Source organism: Rosa chinensis, chromosome 1 (genome assembly GCF_002994745.2).
Source record: "Rosa chinensis cultivar Old Blush chromosome 1, RchiOBHm-V2, whole genome shotgun sequence".
Lineage (NCBI taxonomy): Eukaryota > Viridiplantae > Streptophyta > Magnoliopsida > Rosales > Rosaceae > Rosa > Rosa chinensis.
In genome coordinates, this window is record NC_037088.1 from 63,144,743 (window position 1) to 63,170,398 (window position 25,656).

General features: G+C 39.3%; 3 protein-coding genes across 5 annotated transcripts; 1 reads left to right on the forward strand and 2 right to left on the reverse strand.

Moving 5' to 3' along the window:
* Positions 1 to 295: 295 nt before the first annotated feature.
* LOC112166121 (alpha-L-fucosidase 1) lies at positions 296 to 19,915 on the reverse strand. Of its 3 annotated transcripts, XM_024303050.2 has the most exons (6): positions 19,377 to 19,915; positions 19,111 to 19,287; positions 18,150 to 18,410; positions 8,536 to 8,737; positions 1,450 to 1,487; positions 296 to 1,162 (listed from the first exon to the last, which is right to left on the reverse strand). In XM_024303050.2, exons 4-6 carry the CDS (start codon positions 8,677 to 8,679, stop codon positions 523 to 525), a joined length of 822 nt encoding a protein of 273 aa, XP_024158818.1. In that variant the 5' UTR covers positions 8,680 to 8,737; positions 18,150 to 18,410; positions 19,111 to 19,287; positions 19,377 to 19,915; the 3' UTR covers positions 296 to 522. The 3 variants fall into 3 exon arrangements, with proteins under 3 accessions (XP_024158818.1, XP_024158690.1, XP_024158750.1); XM_024302922.2 differs by having other exon boundaries at positions 19,111 to 19,915; XM_024302982.2 differs by having other exon boundaries at positions 18,150 to 18,474; positions 19,111 to 19,915.
* Positions 19,916 to 20,157: 242 nt separating this feature from the next.
* On the forward strand, positions 20,158 to 22,793 carry LOC112165983 (cytochrome P450 704C1). The gene is made up of 6 exons (XM_024302758.2): positions 20,158 to 20,763; positions 20,849 to 21,064; positions 21,289 to 21,579; positions 21,675 to 21,995; positions 22,114 to 22,317; positions 22,439 to 22,793. Exons 1-6 carry the CDS (start codon positions 20,485 to 20,487, stop codon positions 22,634 to 22,636), a joined length of 1,509 nt encoding a protein of 502 aa, XP_024158526.1. The 5' UTR covers positions 20,158 to 20,484; the 3' UTR covers positions 22,637 to 22,793.
* A 216-nt stretch (positions 22,794 to 23,009) lies between these two features.
* On the reverse strand, positions 23,010 to 25,406 carry LOC112176108 (alpha-L-fucosidase 1). The gene is made up of 3 exons (XM_024313962.2): positions 24,572 to 25,406; positions 24,169 to 24,408; positions 23,010 to 23,881 (listed from the first exon to the last, which is right to left on the reverse strand). Exons 1-3 carry the CDS (start codon positions 25,114 to 25,116, stop codon positions 23,206 to 23,208), a joined length of 1,461 nt encoding a protein of 486 aa, XP_024169730.1. The 5' UTR covers positions 25,117 to 25,406; the 3' UTR covers positions 23,010 to 23,205.
* Between the last annotated feature and the right edge of the window lie 250 nt (positions 25,407 to 25,656).

Sequence of the window (25,656 nt, forward strand, 5' to 3'; positions counted from 1 at the left end):
TGTGTTTTACAACAAAAACAGTATTATTTGAGGAAGAGCTTTAGTGATATGATTGATATTTTCACCAGTTAACCATCTTGAGTGCGATTAATTGGCATAACAGACCACATAAGAACGAGGATGAAACCTTTTCTCTCAGAGTCAAGCAGAGAGTTTTCACTTTACCATATGAGAAATTTGGTACTTGGTAGTCACCTTTCGGGTGACAAATAGTGCTAAACTTTGTCTCATAGGTAGTTACATGAAACAATATATTTCAAACATCAGAACAGCAGAAGATGGGCAAAGAGAGAGATCCCCATGTAAATGCTCTTTTTATTGCCAATGGCCTGAGAACAGAATACAAGGCATTTCAAACAGAGAGCAGCAGAGAATAGGCACCAAAAAGCGAATAAATATAAGTTTAAAGATAAAGAGTCAACATAGTGCTGTTTTTGTTTTTGTTTATCTCTAACTCTACATATCAAAGTAGCTATCCACTTGGGTGCCAATAGGGATCAAAATGCAGACCAACGGAAGAAATCAAGAAATCAAAGGCAGCCCTTTTGAGTCTTTAATTCTAATTCTGACAATTTGGCCATAGACTACTCCCCCTTCAATTCTGTGAAGCCTCTTGTACCCCACAGTGGTTCCATTTGCAACCCTCTTACCATCCACATAAATTTCATGCCTTTTGATTCTCTGGCCAAGCTCGATTGCCACTTGAATCCTAATCACATTGAACCTCAATCCTTTATCTTTATCTCTGCCTCTAAATTCAATCCAATGCTCCTCTTTTTCACCATCCTTTGGAGCCCAATACGTCCACAAATGGTCACTGTCTAGCACATTTTCAGGTCCAAAACCTCCTCCTTTGCCACCTCTTTGGCTACTCACTTTGATGAAGCATCTTTCAGCTAAGTTGCTAGAAAATATTGTGTCAATTGCACCTCTCAAATCTCCAAGTCTTTTCACATCTACTTCGGATATAAGTCTGGTTGAATTATGAGGCACATTGAGTAACAGCACACAATTTCTTCCTACCGAGTTATAGTAAATTTCAAGTAGCTTGCTTAGCTTCTTAGGCGACTCTGATTTGTGCCAAAACCATCCATTTCTTATCGAAACGTCACATTCTGGCGGCAACCAGTCTGTTCCTTGTGGATCATCAGTGTTGAGATAACTGCATTCATTTGGAGTAAATCGAATTAGGTGGTGATTTATAAATGTCATTCTCTGCTTTAATTAGCATCAATCAGTGACCATCCTCTTTACACAATACACATCAAGCCAACTGATCTCCAGCTATCAATTACTATTTGGCAAATAAAAAACACTTTACTTTACAAAGTGCCTCGTATAATAGTTATTAAACAAAACAAAAAAGGAAACACTTATAATGTGATAAACCAATAGAACAAGAAACCTAACAGACTGAGTGAATGAGTGGTTTTAATATGTGTTACTTACCCTTCAATGCTTGCATTCTCAATTGATAATGAACTCCGTGTTTAAGGACAAGAAAAATTGACAGAGAGAGAGAGATTATAGAGATTCAAGTGTGTCTTTCATTTCATTTAAAGGAGGTATTTATAGGGATACATTTTGAAGTAAATAATGATACAACTTGATGGCATCTTCAATTGTAGCCTCATCTTGTGGCTTCTTCATTTGCAGCTTCAAATTGTGGTTGTGATGATGATGATTGCCACACTTGTTCCCCATTGGCATAAAGCTTGACTCACAAGTCACTATACCTAAAATACCTATCTTATACATGACATAGACATTTTATACTATGAACAATACAACATGTTTCATATATACTACAACACTCCCCCTTGGATATTTCATGTCGATAGTATTTGTCTAAACCGTGCGCTTCGAAATTGCCTCGTTAAAAACATTGCCAAGTAATAAAACCCTGTGGGAAAAAACAACCTTGGTCGAAGGAGAAAAAGAGTGCAATATGCATTAAGTGTGGAGTATGTTTCTACATACTCCCCCTGATTTAGACTCCCCCTGAAGATCATGAGAGTTCGGATAATCTTCTTAATTCCATACTCTTCACATGTTTCTCGAAAGGGGTTTTTGGTAACGACTTAGTAAATAAGTCCGCTACATTATCCTCTGATCGGATTTGATTTACTTCAATGTTTAGAAGTGTTTGTTGTTGCTGATTGTAGAAGAATTTCGGTGATATATGTTTAGTATTGTCACCCTTGATAAAACCTAATTTCATTTGCTCAATACAAGCTGCATTATCTTCGTAAATGCATGTAGGTTTATCTGTGGTAAACTTCAAACCACAAGTTCCTCGAATGTGTCTATTTATAGACCTTAGCCATATGCATTCACGCACAGCTTCATGTAGAGCAATAATCTCTGCATGATTTGAGGAAGTAGCGACAAGTGTCTGTTTTGTAGATCTCCAAGATATCGCCGTTCTTCCCCTGGTAAAGACATAACCTGTTTGGGAGCGACCTTTATGGGGGTCAGAGAGATACCCTGCATCAGCAAAGCCCATCAAAACATTATTTGTATTTTGATGGAGGGGAGGAGGAGAACGTCGGTCACCATGGATGGTGTTGCCGGCGTCTGTATTACGGAAGGTGGCTTTTTGCCTCATAGGGTCTGATCTCAATCTTCCGTCTTTTATTTTCTCTCTGTAGGGATAAAACAAGCCCATATCAATTGTACCTTTTAAGTATCGAAAGATTGTCTTTATGCCAATCCAATGGCGGCGTGTTGGCGCAGAACTATGTCGAGCTAACAAGTTCACTGCGAATGAGATATCTGGTCTTGTGCATTGTGCTAAATACAATAATGCGCCTATCGCACTTAGATATGGTACTTCAGCCTCTAATAATTCTTCGTCCTCATCCCTTGGACGAAACAGATCTTTTGTGGGCTCAAGACTTCGGCCGATCATGGGAGTACTTATAGGCTTTGCTTTATCTTCATTAAAGCGCCTTAGTAATTTTTGAGTATATGCTGACTGATGGATCATAATCCCATCACTACGGTGCTCGAGTTCTATTCCGAGGCAAAACCGTGTTTTCCCAAGATCTTTCATCTCAAACTCGGATTCCAAATATTTAGCAGTTTCCTTTAACTCATCTAGAGTTCCAATTAGGTTCATGTCATCGACATAAACTGCTACAATTGCAAATCCGGAACTTGTTCTTTTAATGAACACGCAAGGGCATATTTCATTGTTAATATATCCCTTTCCAATCAAGTAGTCACTTAGACAGTTATACCACATCCGTCCGGATTGTTTTAATCCATATAGTGAGCATCTTAATTTTATTGAAAACGCGCTCCGTGGTTTAGAGCCACTTGATTTTGGTAATTGAAGTCCATCAGGAACCTTCATATATATCTCTGAATCTAGATCCCCATAGAGATATGCTGTAATCACATCCATAAGCTGCATGTCAAGTTTTTTGGAAACTACCAAACTGACAAGGTAGCGGAACGTTATAATGTCCATTACGGGAGGGTATGTCTCCTCGTAGTCGATTGCAGGGCGTTGTGAGAAACCTTGTGCCACGAGACGGGCTTTATATCTCATCACCTCATTTTTCTCATTACGTTTTCAAACAAAGACCCATTTATGGCCAACAGGCTTTATATTTGGTGGTGTCAGCATTATAGGCCCAAATACCTGTCTCTTTGTTAGTGAATCCAATTCAGTCTGGATCGCATTTTTCCATTTAGGCCAATCCGCTCTTCGTTGACATTCTTCAACAGAGCGAGGTTCGATATCATCATATTCTATGATTCCTTTTGCAACATGATATGCAAACGCACCATCAATTGCCATAGAATTTCTATCCATCATCTCATGTACACTATTGTAATTTATGGAGATTTCTCTATTCTCTGAAGTTGGTTCTGACATTGGAGCGTCCCCCAATGGTGTCTCTTGGACATAACCATAATCCGGAATATTCTCGTGGGATGGATTATTCATATCTATGATTAATGGATTATTTTGTGCCAAACTCGCTTTCTTTCTTGGGCAAGAATCCATCGAACCTATAGGTCTCCCGCGCTTCCTGGCAGGAGCCGTGGGCCTAGCCAATGTGTCACCCATAGAGGGAACGTTGGCGCTATTCTCATGTATTTTTGAGATGGCATTATGTCTTTTAGGGACATCAATCCTTGCAGGTATATTTGCAGCAGGTATGTGTGATCTTGTCACTTTAGCGATATCAGAAAACGCATCAGGCATCGATTCTGCTACGTTCTGAAGATCGAGAATTCTCTGCACTTCTTTTTCAGATTGTGCGGTTCGGGGATCAAGATGAGACAAAGTGGGGACAAACCACGACAATTCATGTCCTTTTTGTTGAACATTAGTTATGTTCATGTCTCCCCCTAAAGACGGGAAGACTGTCTCATCAAAGTGACAATCCGCAAATCTAGCGGTAAATAGATCACCTGTCAAGGGTTCTATGTAGCGGATTATGGTTGGAGAGTCATAGCCAACATAAAGGCCTAATCGTCTTTGAGGACCCATTTTAGTGCGCTGTGGTGGCGCAATTGGCACATAGACGGTACACCCAAATATGCGTAAATGTGAGACATTAGGCTCATACCCAGTCACCATCTGGGATGCAGAAAAAGGTTGGGTGGCAGTGGGCCTTAGACGAATAAGCACAGCTGCATGTAATATTGCATAGCCCCAAGCAGAAATAGGGAGATTGGTGCGCATAACCAATGCCCTAGCAACCATTTGAAGTCTTTTAATGGCAGCTTCTGCGAGACCATTTTGGGTATGTACATGAGGGACAGGGTGTTCAACCTCGATCCCAATGGACATGCAATAATCATCAAAAGTTTTTGATGTAAACTCCCCAGCATTGTCAAGACGAATTGACTTAATAGGATGATCAGGGTGGTGAGCCCTTAACTTAATGATTTGTGCTAGGAGTTTAGCAAATGCAGCATTTCTTGTGGATAAGAGCATGACATGTGACCAACGTGTCGATGCATCAACCAACACCATAAAATATCTAAATGGTCCGCAAGTTGGATGGATAGGTCCACAGATATCACCTTGTATTCTTTGCAAGAATGGTATATTTTCTTTAATGTCTTTTGCATAGGATGGTCTCGATCCTACTTTTGCTAAAGAGCAAGCTTTGCAAAACGAATGATATGCTTTACAAGTAATTCTTTGAACCTCTTTTTGGTTCGTATTCCTTTTTGTTTTAAAGAATGGATGTCCGTGTGAAGTTTTTAATATACGGATCATCATATCACGACCTGAGTGTCCCAAACGGTTGTGCCAAAGCCTGTATGTGTCGGAATCCCATAAATTTTCATTCATGACATGGTTGGATTCAATGACTCTAATAGTGGTTGCGTACAATCCACTAGAGCGACACATGAGTTTCTCTAATACTCGTGTATTTTCGTAGTTATTAGAGGTGATGTAAAGGAACTCTTGTCCATTCTCACAATGTGTTTTCACATGAAAATCATTGGCTCTTATATCTTTAAAACTTAATAGGGTTCTTCCAGCCCTTGGAGCATATAAAGCTTCGGCGACATTAATATTTGTGCCATTCGGCAATAGAAATTGAGCTGGTCCACGACTATGAATCAATTGAGATGGTCCTGCCATCGTGGTCACTGAAGATTGACTAGGCGTCATCCATAAGAATAATTGCCTATGTCGTAATATAGTATGTGTGGTGCCACTATCTAGAAGGCATTCTAATTCTCTCGAAGACATACTGAAAAAATAAAGTTCGGAATATTAACACATGTCAATGACATTGATAATGCGATACTTTATTAATAGGGAAAATAGTCAATGATTACATCAAAGTTTCCAAAGTTTATTCCAATATAAAATCAAACTTTATACAAATTGTAATTGCTCAATCTGTTTGGTAATTCCAATAAAATATGACCAGGTAAGTGGAGAGATGTTGGTGGAGCGAGGCTCGCTTAAGTACCCCGATCTCAATTACTTGCCTAGATATCATACTTCATTGGGTACGCCACATGAGGTTATTTGACTTAAGGCACATTTGCCGTTTTATTGAAAAATAGAAAAGACTATTTTAATCAAAGTCTGCGGCATCCTCGTGCTCTTCATTTTCAGCTTTGAAGTCTTTTATGGTGAGAATAACATCTTCACCATCATTTTCTTCAGCAAGGTGAGCTTCTTGCTCCCTTATTTCCCTGTACTCCTTGTAGCGTGCAGCTAGTTGTGTACTTGCTTGGCATTGCTTAAACCAATGCTCGATTGATCCACACCTATGACACACGTCATTGTGGTTGACTTTCTTTATTTGAGGTGCACGTTGTGGAGATTCCCTAGGCGGGTTGTTGCTGCTACTACCACGGCGTATTATGCGACCTCCACGGCCCACAGTGTTACGGCCCATGGTGTTGTTATATTCTCCTCTCCCACGTGTGGAATTGCCACCACGTGTGCCCGCTCTAAAGTTGCGGTTTCCTTCTTTATTGGGGCGGTTGTATGGACCCATGCGTCCGTCATGTCCCTTGTTAGGGTATACATGCCCCTTATTAGTAGGGTACCGCTCCTTGCGCCCTTTCTTGGGTGCATTATAATTTGCCTCACGAACGCTTTTGGTTCCTACTGGCCTTGAATTATAATTCTTTACAAGGATATTGTCGTGCTTCTCAGCTACCGACAAAATATTAATAAGCTCATTGAACTTCGTAAGTCGTCCAGCATTAAATTCAGTGCGATATTGCTTTGATAGTATAATTGCTGCGACGGGGAAGGTGGAGAGAGTCTTCTCAATTAGCTCTTCTTCTGTGAGAGGTCTTTCACAGAACTTCAGCATGGCTTTTAGCCGAAGAGCTTCTGAATTGTATTCAGCAACAGACTTGAAGTCGGAGAAGCGTATATTGTTCCATTAAACCTTCAAGTCAGGGAGGAGGGAATGTTGGATATTATCAAAGCCCTCTTCTAGCGCTACCCATAGGTCCCTTGCATCTTTGATGGACATATACTCTAATCTGAGTGCTTTGTCCATATGGCGTCGCATCAAGATAATTGCTTGTGCATGCTTTATGGGTGTTCGTTGGAACACAAGGCCCGCATTTGGTGCCTGGATTATGGGCAATATCCCTTTTGATGTGAGATGGTTCTCAATGTCGGTTTTCCAACTATGGTAATCCGAACCAGTTGAGTCAAGGATTTGAAAATCGAGTCTAGGTTCATTCGACATCCTTGAAATATAAGAAGAAAAATATGTATTAGTTTCGGAGTTTAAAACTTCCACGAAAAACTAAAATAATAAGATTTCCGAGCTATGCTACTAAGAAATCAATTTCCAAGAATATTTGGATTAGACCGAAACAATGATGTTTAATAGGGTCATAAATCGATGCTTGCGGACGCTCTTAGTCCGAATATTATGAACACTCTTAGTTCATTGACTACGAACGCTCTTAGTTCGTTTAGCGTGAATTTCTATAATTCCGCTTTTTAATTGTAAGTTCCCAAAAAGAAAAAAGAGGAGAAAAATAAATAAAAACTCAAAAGCGGGAACTTTTAGTAAAAAATACCTTGAAATAGTGTTGTCGGAAATGACCGAAAAAGTTGCCCAAAAGTCGCCGGAAAAGTCACCGGAAGTGGCCGGAAAAATCGCAGGAAAAGTGTCCGAAAGTCACCGGAAAATGGCCTGAAAAATGTCAGGAAAAGTGGCCGGAGAGTGGCCGGAAAAGTGGACGGAGATTGGCCGGAGACTGGCCGGAAATTGGTTGGAAACTTGCCCCGCGGATCTGTCGACAGTTGCTAGGCAGCAACTCGGCAGCTGCTCGGCAGCAGCTCGGCAGGTGCTGTGCAGGGGTCTCGGCAGCTGCTCGGCAGGAGCTAGGCAGGGGCTCGGCAGGTGCGCTCAGCAGGTCTCGGCAGGTGCTCGGCAGGTCCTTCGGCAGGTGCGCTCGGCAGGTCTCGGCAGCTTCTGCGCAGCTGCTCGGCAGGACTCGGCAGATATCGACAGCGGTCCGGCAGAGGTTCAAATCTTCCGGCAGCCGGTTTAGGCGGTTTCCGGCCGGTTCTGGCGGTTCTGAAACCGGTTCTGAGCTTCTTGAATCAATGGCTTTGATATGAGCTAGGGTTTGGAGGTTTTTTGTTGGTTTGGAAAAATGACTTTGATTGGATTTTGAACTACCTCTACTCTTTTCAATTTCGATTCTAATTCTAGAGCAATTTCGTGCTGATAACGTGTTTAAGGACAAGCAAAATTGACAGAGAGAGAGAGATTATAGGGATTCAAGTGTGTCTTTCATTTCATTCAAAGGAGGTATTTATAGAGATACATTTTGAAGTAAATAATGATACAACTTGATGGCATCTTCAATTGTAGCCTCATCTTGTGGCTTCTTCATTTGCAGCTTTACATTGTGGTTGTGATGATGATGATTGCCACACTTGTTCCCCATTGGCATAAAGCTTGACTCATAAGTCACTATACCTAAAATACCTATCTTATACATGACATAGACATTTTATACTATGAACAATACAACATGTTTCATATATACTACAACACTCCGATTAATGGTGGACCAGCTTGTGCTTCTGGTGAAGCCTTGCTCATCGCCAACCCATCTAACAACCGGATCAGCATCCGAGAATATGTTAATGGAGCTCTGTAACTCCCTCACCATGGAGAACCAATCTGAAAAGTAATAGGACATGTTTGGTGCATTCGGACCCTTATTTCCATCGAACCAAATTTCTATTACACTCCCGTACCTAACAAGAAAACAAAATTCAATAAAAATCTCTACTGCAAAAAAAAACAATGAAATTTTTTCAAACTCCGGTGATCATAAGCAACAATGTTGCTCATTTTATTACAAAGTACATCCTGATCAACAAAAATAATTTCTTTTCTCGTATTGAAGATGGGCCGGAATGGCTCATAGAGTTGATCATTGGAGACTCCAAAGTTTGTAATCTTTCTTAACTGACGCGCTAAAAGCAAGCGCATAATTTAACCCTGAAATATCGTTAGTAGTATAAGCAAATAGGGATCGTTCTATTCCGGGGATTGAGGGTACACCTGTCATTGTGAAATAAATAAAGAAAAGTATTATTTACAAAAATAAAATAAAGAATAAATATATACAAGTGAACAAAAATAAGGGGGGGTTTAGGATTCTTAAAATTAAAATTAAAATAAATAAAATAAAGAAAACGTAAAAACATATATACAAGGGTGGAACGCAAGGAACAAAGATCAAAATCAATTCCATGTAATCAAATTCGATTCAAACCCTATAATTGTTCTTCCAAGTCATGAGAGAGGAGTTGATCATGTGAAACATTCGAAAGCAAATGATTTCCCATATTTTACTTTTCAATGCTAATTAACCTAAGCGAAAGCACCTAGATTAATCCTATCAAACATGCAATCAAACCCTAGAAAGCTAGTCAATCATGTCATGTTTAACGCATTACACATAGAGAAAGGCTATCAACTCAAGTGTACAACTTAGTATGAATAAGTTCACCTAATTGCAATCCTCTTCAATTGAATTCGATTTTTGTCCAAAACCTTTACTACTTTGATTCAAGTTTACACAAAACGAAAAGTCGATTTCATGTTCTTAAACCTAGCACCAATTACATGCAAATCCTATAAGTGTCGACCCAAATAAGATAAACATATAAAAGTTTTCTATCAAGCAAATTCAATCGAACAAACTTACATAAGCAACTTAGAATCACAATTATGGAATTCGAAAACTTTATTTAAACATAGAAGTTGGGTTTAAACTTTACCCTAAACATTATTGTTAACTAGAAACAAGTTCATATGAATTCAAACAAGGAAAACAAAAGATCATTACAAGGAAAAAGAATGAATTACACCGTGAGGGGAGATGGAGATGGAGAGCTAGATGGTTGGATCTTGAATCTTGGAAGCAAGCCTTCAAGGTGGATGATGGAGGATATGATCTTCACGGCTCCTTCTTCTTCTTCCTCTCCTTGCTTGAAAACGCAAAACTTTGCAACTAGAGAATGGAGAAGGAAAATGGAAAGGAAATGGAGAGACAAAGAAGATGAGATGGATGAAGGAATTGGTGTTATGGATTCAGGAATTGGTGACTAAGGAAAATGGAAAGGAAATGGTGAGACAAGGAGATGAAATGGATGAAGGAATTGGTGACTAAGGAAAATGGAGAGGAAATGGTGAGACAAGGAGATGAAATGGATGAAGGAATATATTTTAGAGTGAGAGGAGAAGGTGTTTATATAGGGAAGAGAAAGAAGAGTGAAATTGGAAAAGATGGAGTAAATTAGTGTGAGTAATGATGGAGAAAACATGATGATTACACCCTAAAACATGGAATATTTTTGGGTGATGATGATGGTGGATTAGTGGGAGAAATGATGGAGAAAACATGATGATTACACCCTAAAACATGGAATGTTTTTGGGTGATGATGGTGGTGGATTAGTGTGAGAAATGATGGAGAAAACATGATGATTACACCCTAAAACATGGAATGTTTTTGGGTGATGATGATGATGGATTTCCTACTCATTTACTTCAATTTTATCTCCACCGAAAGTTTAGATTCTGCCCAAGACTTCTTCATAACAAATATTCCCCCATGAATGTAGATTACTGTGGTAAAATTTCAGAATGTATTGCCATGTGGTTGGGCCGGAAATGCTGCTGGACCTCTTACAGGTCCAGTTTTCCAGTTTTGCTTCTGTAGAAAATTGGGCTGATTGTTTGAATACCTTCCACTCATAGTTTGCTCTGGCACTCTTCATAAGAAATGATCCTTGGGCTTTCTAGAATGAATCTGGAAAGTTTCAACTCATTTGAAGTTCGGATGGTTAGTCTGCCACTCCTCATTTCTTGTCTAGCTCGCTTTCTCATTGGCTCAATTTCTCCAAGACACGCTTTCTCAGGCCAAAATGCTCATTTTAGGGCCAAACAGCTCATTTCATCATCATCTACTCCAATGTACCTAAAAAATAGAAATTGAGTTAAAAATTCATTCGTTAAGGAATTAGCTAAGCAAAATATGAGGAATTAACTATTAAAATACCGCATTAAAATGCTCCTATCAAATTCCCCCACACTTAGCTTTTGCTAGTCCCTTAGCAAAACAAAACAAAAAAAATCCAAAACAGAACAAAGACTTGACAAAAAGCAAGTAAATGACTCTATTGCTCCTAACTGTTGTCTCAGAGACTCCAAACTCATGGCTTTCACGTTAAACACTTAATCAAAATCACAAAGATAATTCCATGGTTAATAAACCTGTGACATTCGTATGACTAAGCAAGATATGGAGAACTTAAGTTATACAGTGAATGATAGCATGTTTCGAACAAGTCCAATCCAAACTCACAGGGCATACTCTCGATTTTTCTCTCATAAATGGCTATGCTTAAAAGCTTCACACTCAAGTATATGCAAGAGAACAAATTGTAAGGCAACAAACCGCTTGCATATTTCATCAATAAACACATTTTGTGAAGAATTTTTAAAGACCTCATGAAATGAATAAGTGCACAAATGGACCTAAACCATAAGCTCGACTGCGTAACTGACTCCACTAACCAAAGACTGCCCATCTCAAGGATCAAGTCAGCACTTAAAACAGGTTGTAATGGGGCTAAGCTAGAGTTTTCAAAATGAAGATTAAGGATACAAAAAATCCTAAGGACCTAGCAGAGCATATAAGGACCACCTTATGTCATCATTTTTGTAGACCAAATATCATTGTTTTGGGCCAAACCTTCACTCTAACCAACATGGGAATGGACAAAGGCATAATTTTCAATTTTGAGCCTTCTACAAATTTACAAGTCCAAAACCACACTTCAACATTTTCTCAAGAGTTTTCTTTTCAATTTTTCTTCTCTTTTGCCGCTTTTCTTTCTTTCTTTCTTTCTTTTTTTCAAGGCAAAAATTTTTTTTTTTTTTTTTTCTTGGATTTTCCCTACCCCACACTTGTCTTTCATCGTCACCCCTACATACTATGTCATGCTCTACTAAGTCCTTAAGACAAGGGTAGAGATATCCTGTACTAAGCTCATGGTAGGGTAGTGAGGTTGATGAAACAAAGGTTTTCAACGTAGACTCAAAGGGGTTCATTCTAAGGAGTCCCACGACGGGCACAATTGGAGACACATGCTTGTTTGGCTATGGTGGTTACCCTAATGCCTTCTATCCTATCCAGGATCAGTGCATATTATGGCATACAAGTTTTGACAGTCACAACAGCCGAGTTCTAGTACTCTCTAGTCCATTAAAATCTATGGCACATGATCATTGGATTTTCAAAGAAAGATGAGGTTTTGCAAATACAGCCATGAAATTCTGAAATTATCAGTAAGCACTCAAAAAGAAAGTATTTTAGCTCAACAGCTCACTTGGGTCAAATGAATCAGACTTAATCCTAGCATGCTTAATGAACCAAGTTACAATCCTATCTCAAATCTTCATACAAGCATCACAATGTCGATTAACCACAGAATTCAATTAAGTCCTATTTTGATTGTGAAAACCTTCAGCCATGAATTCGGAGACATGTTCATCCTAGACGTTAGGAGCATCCTAAGACTCAAACACACAAAAACACTCTAAAACCAACATTTTTTTTTTTTACAATTTAATTTAATTTCAACACTTAGGTACGGGAACAGGGAGTCTCGATGTGCAATGGGACTGAAACAGCTACCCTTTTTCAAGACTATGTTTAATCCAATATACCTTAGTGTATCACAACATCAATTAAAAACACAATAAAAACACAATCCAACATCAACTATTTTTCTTTCTTTTTTTTATATACTAACTACTAAAAACACAATAAAGCAATAATCCTTCCCCCATACTTAATTCATGCATTGTCCTCAATGTATAAACAAATATAAATCATGCAAAGCATAAATCAAGCATAGAAGAGAAAGTTAACACAATGAAACCTAAAACAACCTAAAATTCATGAAAATAAAATAGAAGGAAGAGTTCAAGAAAGCAAATCTGCGTTTGATGGCTCCTCCACAGATACAGTTGAAATGGGTTGCCTCCCATGCAGCGCTTAATGTTTAAAGTCTTTCAGCCTAGACTTGTACCTCCATTTACTCCTTTGGAGGAGCGGTATGCGGGCGAGTGGCAGCCCTTTTGCTGGTTTCAGCCTCCGGAGGAGAGTTCTCATGGTGTGATGCAGTAGTGTCCTTGCGAGGAAACCCAGGAGGATAACTCTGCAAGTTATTGACTTCCTGAGCAAGCTTGTTTATTACAGTGTGACAGCAGATCAAAGAGCATTTCATCTCAGAGATGTAATCGATCATGCAATTGACTCTCCAATCTGTCACCATAATATCATCGCGGAGAGAGGAGCGCAAATCATCAATCGAATCCGACAAGCTTTCCAGGGTGGCCATAGGGCGAGGAGCACGAGCAGCTGGTGAGGAAGAAGACTCTCCGGGATGCAGTCTGGGAGAGCGACGAGGCAGAGGAGGGGGACTGCGGGTACGCTCGCGGATAGGATGATGGTCCCCTGGACCAGTAAGCCCAGCTCTAGTGGCCGCTTGACGACCTTCTTCTTCCAAAGAGAGAGCACGGCGTTGATTGACGCCCCTGCGAGGGGTAACCTTGGTTCGATCCATGAGGAAGTAGAAGGAATTTGAAACTGCACGCTTAGACAAACCTTAGTAAAATCTGGAGGAGACAAAAAAGGATGTATATATGAAGCACAAAATAGGGTAGAAATCTCAACAAGCACAGGGTTTTAACAAAGCTTCTCCGGGAAGGAGAAGAGTTATGACAGTTCACGGCCCAAGAAACACGTATGCACATGAAAAACTCCCCCACGCGTAAATATTCCTTTCTTTTCCGTGATTTACGGCAATTAGGTCTGCTTTCGGCTGTAACTTGTCTGTCACAACTCCTCGAGAACCGTTTGGTTCCCCCACGCGTCCTTTCTTTCCTTAATTTACGGCAATCATACCTGCTTTCGGCTGTAGCTTATCTGTCACAGCTCCTCGAGATCAGTTTGGTTCCCCCACGTGTCCTTCACGAGCCAACAGCTTTTCCGTGTTTTCGGTTGACTTTAATCCAACGCATAGATTTAATCTCAGAGATCGTCGATCCAACGGTGGAGATCTACTTACTCGTTCTATAAATAGGTGCATTCTGAGCGACTGTTCACTCCAAAAGAAAATTCTTCCGAGTTCCAGCCTTTCTCTCTCAACCCTTCAACCTTTCTTTCGAAACTCAAATCCTTTCTTCATCAACATGGAACCACGAACTTTGCAACTAATGGAGTTACAAACCCAGCAACAAATGGAATTACAAGCCCAGCAACCAACCGAGGAGGGAGGAATCATCCAAGCAGCCGGGAGTAGTAACCGGTGGGCTCCCACACCGCCTCAACTAAGAATCCTCAAGGGCCTTTACTATGATAAGGGTTTTAAGTACCCAACTCCAGAGCAGATTCAAGAGATCTGCCTTCATCTGAAATAGTATGGGCAGATCGAGGATAAGAACGTCTTCTTTTGGTTCCAGAACCTCAAGGCTAGTGAGAGGCAGAAGTTGAAGGAATTTCGGAACGTTCGGGTTGGTGGCTCTCTCGATCTCAATTTTGGATCCACTAGTTCTACTGATGATGGTAGGTCCATTGATCTAAACTTTGGTTCTACTAGTACTGACAGATCCATTGATCTAAATTTTGGGTCACGTGTCGGCTATGGTGTTGATGGATCGATCATGGAACAACGAGGAGAATATCACCAGGAGATTGAAACCCTTCCACTATTCCCCATGCATGGTGAGGACATCTTTGGCAACATGAAGACTACTTCCGAGGGAGGTAGCGGTTATGGCGGTGGCTCTCGCATTTCCCTTGAGCTCAGCCTCAACTCCTACGGAAATGCAGACATAGCTTAGTATAGAGTATTTTTATTATTATTATTATTATTTTTTTTTTTTTTGTAAATAGCTGAATTTAAGAAGACTGAATAAATGCAGTTTTTTTTTTTTAATATAAAGGACTCAAAAATAAAAGACAAAAATATATATAGGACTCAAAATGAAAGACAAAAATATAAATCCCTTTCTCCACACTTAAATATTGCATTATCCTCAATGTAATCAATTAAAAGCATGCAATGAAATAAGTAAGCATAGATAGAAGACATTTACGAAAACAAATCCTAAAAAAAACAAAAGAGAAAAATTGAAAAATAAAAAGAAATAGGGAAAGAGAAAGCAAATCTGATTATATTCTGAATTGGGTTGCCTCCCAAGTAGCGCTTGTATTTTACGTCTTGCAGCCAGACGGTACCTACATTAAATAAAGTTAGTAACTATAATTAACAAAGAAATACAAAATAAAAACAAGTATAACTATTAATTACAAACTACAAGTATAATTAACAAGTATATTGTACATAAGACACAAGTTAAGTACACAAGTGAGTTTAAAACGTGAAAAGTATTTTTACAAGTTTAAAGTGTGAAACAACAAAATAATTTACACGTATAGAGTATTCACAAGTATTTCTTTTGTTATAAACATTATTGATATCGAATCAAATTCCAAGCGGTAAATCAAGTGCACGTGCGGCCCAAGTATAGTCGCCTAGACACAAACTCCCTTTCAAATCGTTTGGGCAACCTTACTGAAATGGCCAGGTGGGGGAGGACGAACACGAGAGGAAAAATCCATTTTGGCATGAGCTACTCCCACATAGTGGTTTAGGCCCATTTGCAAGCACTTCTGGATTCAAAAACCCGTCATAAACGTTGTCCCCTTCCTAGACACCATTTCACATAGACTTTCTTACTAAGATGAAAAAGTTCATAAGTGTGAAGACAGTTCAACAAGTGTTAATAAAGGCCGCCCTCAACCTTAAGGGACCTGAGCTAGGTACCAATAAGGGGTTTAGGCCAATATTAACAAAAGAGACTTCACCTATTCCTCTCAATTTACAACCTACAATTAAAATTCGTGTTCAATAATATAAATAAAATTTAAACTAAGTTTTAAACAATTTATATACAACAAATATATACAATAAATGACACAATTTAGCAAGTGATTTTTCAATCCCCGGCAACGGCGCCAAAAATTGACGCGCTAAAAGCAAGCGCATAATTTAACCCTGAAATATCGTTAGTAGTATAAGCAAATAGGGATCGTTCTATTCCGGGGATTGAGGGTACACCTGTCATTGTGAAACAAATAAAGAAAAGTATTATTTACAAAAATAAAATAAAGAATAAATATATACAAGTGAACAAAAATAAGGGGGGGTTTAGGATTCTTAAAATTAAAATTAAAATAAATAAAATAAAGAAAACGTAAAAACATATATACAAGGGTGGAACGCAAGGAACAAAGATCAAAATCAATTCCATGTAATCAAATTCGATTCAAACCCTATAATTGTTCTTCCAAGTCATGAGAGAGGAGTTGATCATGTGAAACATTCGAAAGCAAATGATTTCCCATATTTTACTTTTCAATGCTAATTAACCTAAGCGAAAGCACCTAGATTAATCCTATCAAACATGCAATCAAACCCTAGAAAGCTAGTCAATCATGTCATGTTTAACGCATTACACATAGAGAAAGGCTATCAACTCAAGTGTACAACTTAGTATGAATAAGTTCACCTAATTGCAATCCTCTTCAATTGAATTCGATTTTTGTCCAAAACCTTTACTACTTTGATTCAAGTTTACACAAAACGAAAAGTCGATTTCATGTTCTTAAACCTAGCACCAATTACATGCAAATCCTATAAGTGTCGACCCAAATAAGATAAACATATAAAAGTTTTCTATCAAGCAAATTCAATCGAACAAACTTACATAAGCAACTTAGAATCACAATTATGGAATTCGAAAACTTTATTTAAACATAGAAGTTGGGTTTAAACTTTACCCTAAACATTATTGTTAACTAGAAACAAGTTCATATGAATTCAAACAAGGAAAACAAAAGATCATTACAAGGAAAAAGAATGAATTACACCGTGAGGGGAGATGGAGATGGAGAGCTAGATGGTTGGATCTTGAATCTTGGAAGCAAGCCTTCAAGGTGGATGATGGAGGATATGATCTTCACGGCTCCTTCTTCTTCTTCCTCTCCTTGCTTGAAAACGCAGAACTTTGCAACTAGAGAATGGAGAAGGACAATGGAAAGGAAATGGAGAGACAAAGAAGATGAGATGGATGAAGGAATTGGTGTTATGGATTCAGGAATTGGTGACTAAGGAAAATGGAGAGGAAATGGTGAGACAAGGAGATGAAATGGATGAAGGAATTGGTGACTAAGGAAAATGGAGAGGAAATGGTGAGACAAGGAGATGAAATGGATGAAGGAATATATTTTAGAGTGAGAGGAGAAGGTGTTTATATAGAGAAGAGAAAGAAGAGTGAAATTGGAAAAGATGGAGTAAATTAGTGTGAGTAATGATGGAGAAAACATGATGATTACACCCTAAAACATGGAATGTTTTTGGGTGATGATGATGATGGATTTCCTACTCATTTACTTCAATTTTATCTCCACCGAAAGTTTAGATTCTGCCCAAGACTTCTTCATAACAAATATTCCCCATGAATGTAGATTACTGTGGTAAAATTTCAGAATGTATTGCCATGTGGTTGGGCCGGAAATGCTGCTGGACCTCTTACAGGTCCAGTTTTCCAGTTTTGCTTCTGTAGAAAATTGGGCTGATTGTTTGAATGCCTTCCACTCATAGTTTGCTCTGGCACTCTTCATAAGAAATGATCCTTGGGCTTTCTAGAATGAATCTGGAAAGTTTCAACTCATTTGAAGTTCGGATGGTTAGTCTGCCACTCCTCATTTCTTGTCTAGCTCGCTTTCTCATTGGCTCAATTTCTCAAAGACACGCTTTCTCAGGCCAAAATGCTCATTTTAGGGCCAAACAGCTCATTTCATCATCATCTACTCCAATGTACCTAAAAAATAGAAATTGAGTTAAAAATTCATTCGTTAAGGAATTAGCTAAGCAAAATATGAGGAATTAACTATTAAAATACCGCATTAAAATGCTCCTATCATTAACATGAATCAATGGTTCTCATATTTGATCAGACAAAAAAAAAAAATTCTCTGCTTTACTGATAAGTACTATCTTTGCAAATGTTATGATCTACCTGCTGAGAAGTTCTTGTAATTGGGCCAAGCAGTACTGATTGTATGCTACCTCCTGAGCGTATCTCCAGCCATGCCTATCCCACGGTGACAGATAAAGCCCGAACTCCCGAAGTCATTGCCAGCCACATGTCAAAAGGGGTACATGGTGGTATACCAATCTTATGCAATGGGAAGGATGAAATCTCTATGGGGAGATGATGCCAAAGAGTTTCAGCCAGAGAGATGGCTCGATGAAAATGATCTTCTCAAGGATGAAAGCCCTTATAAATTCACAGCTTTCAGTGTAAGAACAGATATTGAAATCACTCCGACACTCACTGCTAGCTGTTGCACATTTTGTTAAAACATAAATAAAAAGAAGCTCTTTTCAAAAAAGAAAAAGAAGCTACATAATATATGTGATTTTTAATGAGATTTTGTTATCACACGCAGGCCGGTCCAAGAATTTGTCAAGGAAATGATCATTCTTATATGCAGATGAAGATATTTTCTGCTGTGCTTTTAGGCAGCTATATATTCAAGCTAGCTGAGGAGAAAAGAGTGGTCACTTTCAAGACCACTGTCAGCTTCCTAATTGATGGAGGCCTCCATGTTCATGCATCCCCAAGATCAGGTCCCATGTTTTATAACTACATTGCATCCCTTGTCTTGTCTATGTTATCCTCTTAATTAGTAGTGTTCAAGAGCCTGATCATCTTCATACTTTGCGATCGATCAATGATAGCATTGCTTGATGGTTATCTTTCCATCACCATAAGGGATATTATTGATATTTAGTTTACCTATGGTTCATTACTTTATTTGTAACTAGCCTTTTGACTGCAAGGAGAGCAACACAGATTAAACCTATAATATTTCATCTTAGCACCAAAGCAAATCAGGAAAAACAAAACCCAGAAAAAAAAAAAAATTGTTCTCTTGCTAGATAATAAAAATTGAGAGTTGAGAATCAAGAATTACCAGAATTTGATAATCAAAGGCCAACCATTACATTCTCTGCTCTTGTGTCTCTCTTCTGCAAGTGATCTTCTTTCGTCCTCGATCAACCACCCTTTCCCTCTTTAACATAAACTGTTAATGGGTCAATAGCCGACAACACCATCGTTCATCTTCTCCTCGTTGGCCACAAAGCACATTCTGCAACCGTATGAAAACTCATGATTAGGGATTAGGACCCGTGTCCGCAAAGATTTAGATTTGTTTGGCATCGATTTGTTGAACCCAACTTGTAGTACGTTGTCACCGGATACCGTATTCCATCGAGGGAAAAATCCGTCGAGGCTGTGTTGGGAAACGTACTGGCCGGGAACTATTCCTATGATCCTTCATCAAACTCTTACAGATAAATGCAGATGACATGGGTTCTAGAAGGATCTGGGTAGTTAATCACTACATATCTCGACCAATATTTTTGAGATGGGATGACATAAATCTTCAGATTTCGCAGTTTCGCTATTCCACCATAGTTTTCTAAGATCTGAAAGTTTCCTCATCGCCTTCGTCGTCTGAAAGTTGAAAGCCTTCATCATCTTCGACCACACCATGCATCCTTCTGACTGATCATCACGTACACACCTCCATATATATTTGACCAACCACTTCCCTTCACCATGGAAGGATGTGCTCTGTGAAGAGGAAACCCCCCTGCTTTGTTCATTAACCAGAGCTTTCTTTCATCGGTGAGATGAAGATGAAGATGAAGAGACGGTGACGTCTCGTGGCTTCAAGAAAACACTTGGCTATAATGTTCTCGTGTGAGAATTGATCCATTAATCCGCACATTTTTTTACCTTGACCACCAATTAACTAACCCATAACAACAGTCAACTGCGAAATTACCCCTACTTTCAGCCATTCTGTGGCGTAAGGAGAGCCACGTCGAGGTCCTTTTGTTGGCGGCTGTAAGTTACAGCCTGCGTATTCTAGCCGCCTCCTTCTATCTAGAACTCTAGTTAGAAACTCATAAGCTAGCTTCACTATTTAGTCAGAGCAATGTAGAAAACCTTTCGTGATAAGGAATGTGCGATGGAGATTTGGCTAGCCATGTCATTTCTTTCCAAATCAGACCAACAGGCTAGGTTAATTGCATCGGGATGGAGATTTGGCCTGCCCGTCATTTCTTTCTAAGTCAGACCAACAGGTTAGGTTCAATGATTCATCGGTCCCATATATGTATTATTGGAGTGGAGCCTTGTTCACTTCATATATTATTGTTCAGTAACTGCCGAGTTCCCATGCATATATCCAGTTTGCGATAGTTGGATAGGAGTCGGCACAAACAGAATAGCTTTCTTCCTTCTTCTGCTACTATAATCTTCATCGATCAACACCGTCATGGATCTTGCTTCCACGGCGGTATCATTAAGTTTAGCGTTACTTTTAGCTGTAGTTGTGGCCCGAAAATTGCGTGCCAAGAACAAGAGATACCATCCGGTCGCCGGAACTTTCGTGCACCAAGTTATCAACTTCCCTAGGCTGCACCATTACATGACTGAGCTTGCATGCAAGTACAAAACTTACAGGATGCTCGACTTGTTCAAAGGTGCGGTTTACACAGCAGATCCTGCAAATGTGGAATATGTGCTCAAAACAAACTTCACTAATTATGGCAAGGTATGATGTGTATGTAATGTTTAAATATATAGAAGTTAAATTTATACGTATGTGCCATTCAAGTTGTATTTCCAACATGCTGCAGGGGGCGTATATATACAGCATTATATCAGATGTTGTGGGCGATGGGATCTTCGCAGTGGATGGGGGAAAATGGCAGCATCAGAGGAAGGTGATGAGTGCTGAATTCTCAACAAAAGTAGTGAGAGACTTCAGCTGTGCAGTTTTCAAAACTAATGCAGTTAAACTTGCTGGCATAATTTATGAAGCTGCAACCAGCAAGCAAGCAATAGAGATCCAAGTATGTTTGCAACGTTTCTGTGTTTCACTAATCACATTGAATTGTCATTATATAAGACATACAGGCCCATTGAGCACTTCAGTGTTACTCAAATAAAAGCCATTGAGGACTTGTATGTGAAACATGCATGTACTTAAGGTTCAATTGTTATATTTGTTTTGGTTTTTTTGGTCTTAAGTTGTTATATCTATTTGATATATCATAAATCTTGTGTTTTGTGGAAGGATTTGTTTATGAAAGCAACGTTAGACTCAATCATCAAGATTCTACTTGGTATCGAACTAGACAGCATGAGTGGAAAAGATGAAGAAGGCAACCGGTTTTCCCATGCTTTTGAATCGGAGCAAGAAGCTGCCTTGTATCGTTTATTTGATGTATTCTGGAAGATCAAACGCTTCTTAAACATCGGTAAGGAAGCAGAGCTAAAGAAAAACCTCAAAGTGGTTGATCAATTTGTGTATAAATTAATCAATAGCAAGATTGAAACTTTCCAGAATCCAGAAGTCAACCTATTGGTGAGTTACCTTCCATGTCATCCTGTTTGTTATTGCTTATAGAGTGAATTAGTTTGGTACTTTGTCATTACTAATGTAATGAGGATTAATGGCAGCTGAAGAAAAGAGATTTGGTTTCAAGGCGTTTGGAATTGAAAGATACTGATCCAAAGTACCTCAGAGACATAGTCCTCTGTGTTACTGTTGCTGGACAAGACACGACAGCTAGCTCTCTTTCATGGTTTGTTTATATGATGTGCAAGCATCTTCACATACAAGAAAAAATTGCACAGGAAGTTAGAGAAGTAATAAATTTGGAAGATAATTCTAGTATTGATGAGCTTGCAGCAAGCCTTGATCAAGAAGCCCTTGACAAAATGCAATATCTACATGCTGCTTTAAGTGAAACAATCAGACTCTATCCTTCAGTTCCAATGGTAAGTAAATCTAATATGCATCAATTGATTCAAGCAATGTTACAATTCATCACATTTCTGGATTGAATCTCGTATTCTACTTCTTAGCAAGTTGTTTGTGTGATGCTGCCATTTATAGAACATGAGGATGTGCTTTTCTGATGACACCTGGCCCGATGGATATAGTGTCAGAAAAGGGGACCTGGTGGTATACCAACCTTATGCAATGGGAAGGATGAAATCTCTATGGGGAGATGATGCAGAAGAGTTTCGGCCAGAGAGATGGCTCGATGAAAATGGTCTTTTCCAGGACGAAAGCCCTTACAAATTCATAGCCTTCAGCGTAAGAAAAGATATTGAAATCACTCATTCACTCACTGCTAGCTGTTGCACATCTTGTTAAAACATAAAGGAAAAGAAGCTACTTAATGTGATTTATGATGAGATTCTGTGATTACATGCAGGCTGGTCCAAGAATTTGTCTTGGAAAGGAACACGCATATACGCAAATGAAGATATTTTCTGCTGTGCTTTTATGCAGCTATATATTCAAGCTAGCTGATGAGAAAAAAATTGCCAATTACAAGACCATGGTCACCCTACCAATTGATGGAGGTCTCTATGTGCATGCCTCCCCAAGATTATGGCATGCGAGACCTTAAATCCCATGTGCCATAGCTACTTCAGTGCGTCACTGGTCTTTCTATATATGTAAACTGCTTTGCCTAGTAGTGTTCAAGTGCCTTGTCATCTTCATACTGTAATCATAAAAGTTTGCCTGATAAATGATGCAACAATAGAGAAGTATTATTTGAGGAAGACCTTTAGTGATATGGATAATAATTTCACCAATTAACCATCTGGACTGCGGTTAATTGGCATAACAGACCCCATAAGAACGAATGTGAATTCTTTTCTCTCAGCATCAGGCGGAGTTTTCACCTTTCACTATGCCATATAGAAACTTGGTGGTCACCTTTTGTGTGGCAATAGATCAAACAAGATATTTCAAACATTAGAAAAGCAGGAGATGGATAAAGAGAAAGATCCGCATGAAAATGTCTTTCTATTGTTTCTGGCCTGAGAACAGAATACAAGGCATTTCAAACAGATCAGCAGAGAATGGGCACCAAAAAGTGCAGAAATATATGTTTAAAGACAAAAGAGTTAACAACTTAAACATGGTGCTGTTTTTGTTTTTGTTTATTCCTAACTTTACATATCAAAGTAGCTACCCACTTGGGTGCCAATAGGGATCAAAATGCAGACCAATGGAAGAAATCAAAGGCATCCCTTTTGAGTCTTTAATTCTAATTCTTACAATTTGGCCATAGACTACCCCCCCTTCAAGTCTGTGAAGCCTCTTGTACCCCACTGTGGTTCCTTTTGCAACCCTCTTACCATCCACATAAATTTCATGCCTTTTGATTCTTTGGCCAAGCCCGATTGCCTCTTGAATCCTAATCACATTGAACCTCAATCCTTTATCTCTGCCTCTAAATTCAATCCAATGCTCCTCTTTGTCACCATCCTTTGGAGCCCAATATGTCCACAAATGGTCATTGTCTAGCACATTTTCAGGTCCAAAACCTCCTCCTTTGCCTCCTCTTTGGCTACTCACTTTGATGAAGCATTTATCAGCTAAATTGCTAGAAAATATTGTGTCAATTGCACCTCTCAATTCTCTGAGTCTTTGCACATCTGCTTTGGATATAAGTCCGGTCGAATTAGGAGGCACATTGAGTAACAGCACACAATTTCTTCCTACAGAGTTGTAGTAAATTTCAAGTAGCTTGCTTAGCTTCTTAGGCGACTCTGATTTGTGCCAAAACCATCCATTTCTTATCGAAACGTCACATTCTGGCGGCAACCAGTCTGTTCCTTGTGGATCACCAGTGTTGAGATAACTGCTTTCATTTGGAGTACATCGAATTAGGTGGTGATTTAGAAATGTCATTTTCTGCTTTAATTAGCATCAATCAGTGACCATCCTCTTTACAGAATACACATCAAACCAACTAATCTCCAGCTATCAATTACTAGTTGGCAACTAAAAAACGCTTTGCTTTACAAAGTGCCTCGTATAATAGTTATTAAACAAAACAGAAATGGAAACACTTATAATGTGATAAACCAATAGAACAAGAAACCTAACAGATTGAATGAATGAGTGGTTTGAGTATGTGTTACTTACCCTTCAATGCTTGCATTCCCTATTGATAATGAACTCCGATTAATGGTGGACCAGCTTGTGCTTCCGGCAAAGCCTTTCTCATCGCCGACCCATCTAACATCCGGACCAGCATCTGAGAATATGTTAATGGAGCTCTGTAACTCCCTCACCATGGAGAACCAATCTGAAAAGTAATAGGACATGTTTGGTGCATTCGGACCCTTACTTCCATCGAACCAAATTTCTCTTACACTCCCGTACCTAACAAGAAAACAAAATTCAATAAAAATCTATACTTTAAAAAAAAAAAAAACAAGAAAACAAACTTCAAACCCTGGTGATCGTAAGCAACAATGTTGCTCATTTTATTACAAAGTACATCCTGATCAACAAGGATAATTTCTTTGCAAATGTTATGATCTACCTGCTGAGAAGTTCTTGTAATTGGGCCAAGTAGTACTGATTGTATGCTACCTCCTGACCGTATCTCCGGTCATGCCTATCCCACGGCGACAGATAAAGCCCGACGTCAATGCCGTCACGTGTCTTGGCGGCAGTGACCAGCTCTTGAACAACATCACCATGGCCACTTTTCCAAGGACTACTCTCCACGGAGTGGTCAGTGTACTTTGAAGGCCACAAGCAAAACCCATCATGGTGCTTTGCAGTGAGTATCACTAGTGATATGCCTGCATCCGAAGCTGTTTTGACCCACTGGTTGGCGTCAAGCCCGGCCGGGTTGAAAATGGCCGGGCTTTCACGGCCGGTTCCCCATTCGGAGTCGGTGAAGGTGTTCACTCCAAAATGGAGGAACATTATGAGCTCCCTCTGTTGCCATTTGAGCTGGGAATATGTGGGAAGTGGTAGAATGGGTAATGGTGGTGTTGGGACTTGCTCAAGCCTTGAGATGGTGAATGTGCAAAGTTGGAGGAATGTGAATATGCACACAGAGCGCCAGTGTGTAGCCATGATGCCCTTTTCGTTTTCTTTGCTATAATGCTATTTAATACGGCACTATTGGACTATGGAATTACAGTCATGCTTAGACGGGGACCATTTGAACCTAATCTTTTGCGAACTCCACCCACCCCATGAAATTTGGTACCGTATTTGAGCCCATTAATCCTATTAGATTTGGTGGAAACAGGGAAGCTGATTGTGATTCAAATCAGTGAGATATCATGAAATTACTTTAGGGATTCTTGGGTGGAGACCAAAGATAAAAGAAGATGAAGATGGATTATTCTGTGGGTAGAGCAGAGCCAAAACAGAGGGAGCTGATGAAAATTTTGAAATGTGAATGGGGACCCAAGCGAAATGTAAAAGCTATGTTCTCCAAATGGAGAAGGCAAAAACTGATATGACACCAAGCACAATAAGCTTTTGGGCACTGAATGTTTTGTTTGGTTCTCTCTGTTTATTCATACAAGTCTTGTTGGTCTTCATTTGTATGATGCAATCATTCACGGGTTGCTTTGCTTTTACATCTGATCTGTGACCATTCGGTGG

Coding starts and splice junctions, on each gene's coding strand:
- LOC112166121 (XM_024303050.2), bottom strand. CDS start 8,679: ATGTCCTATTACTTTTCAGATTGGTTCTCCATGGTGAGGGAGTTACAG. Junction 1,488..8,535: donor CAAGCTGGTCCACCATTAAT/CGGAGTGTTGTA, acceptor TGTCCTTAAACA/CGGAGTTCATTATCAATTGA. Junction 1,163..1,449: donor GAGAATGCAAGCATTGAAGG/GTAAGTAACACA, acceptor AAATGAATGCAG/TTATCTCAACACTGATGATC.
- LOC112165983 (XM_024302758.2), top strand. CDS start 20,485: ATGGATCTTGCTTCCACGGCGGTATCATTAAGTTTAGCGTTACTTTTA. Junction 21,065..21,288: donor AGCAAGCAATAGAGATCCAA/GTATGTTTGCAA, acceptor GTTTTGTGGAAG/GATTTGTTTATGAAAGCAAC. Junction 21,996..22,113: donor TCTATCCTTCAGTTCCAATG/GTAAGTAAATCT, acceptor TGCCATTTATAG/AACATGAGGATGTGCTTTTC.
- LOC112176108 (XM_024313962.2), bottom strand. CDS start 25,116: ATGGCTACACACTGGCGCTCTGTGTGCATATTCACATTCCTCCAACTT. Junction 24,409..24,571: donor TTACAAGAACTTCTCAGCAG/GTAGATCATAAC, acceptor TTTTCTTGTTAG/GTACGGGAGTGTAAGAGAAA. Junction 23,882..24,168: donor GGGAATGCAAGCATTGAAGG/GTAAGTAACACA, acceptor AAATGAAAGCAG/TTATCTCAACACTGGTGATC.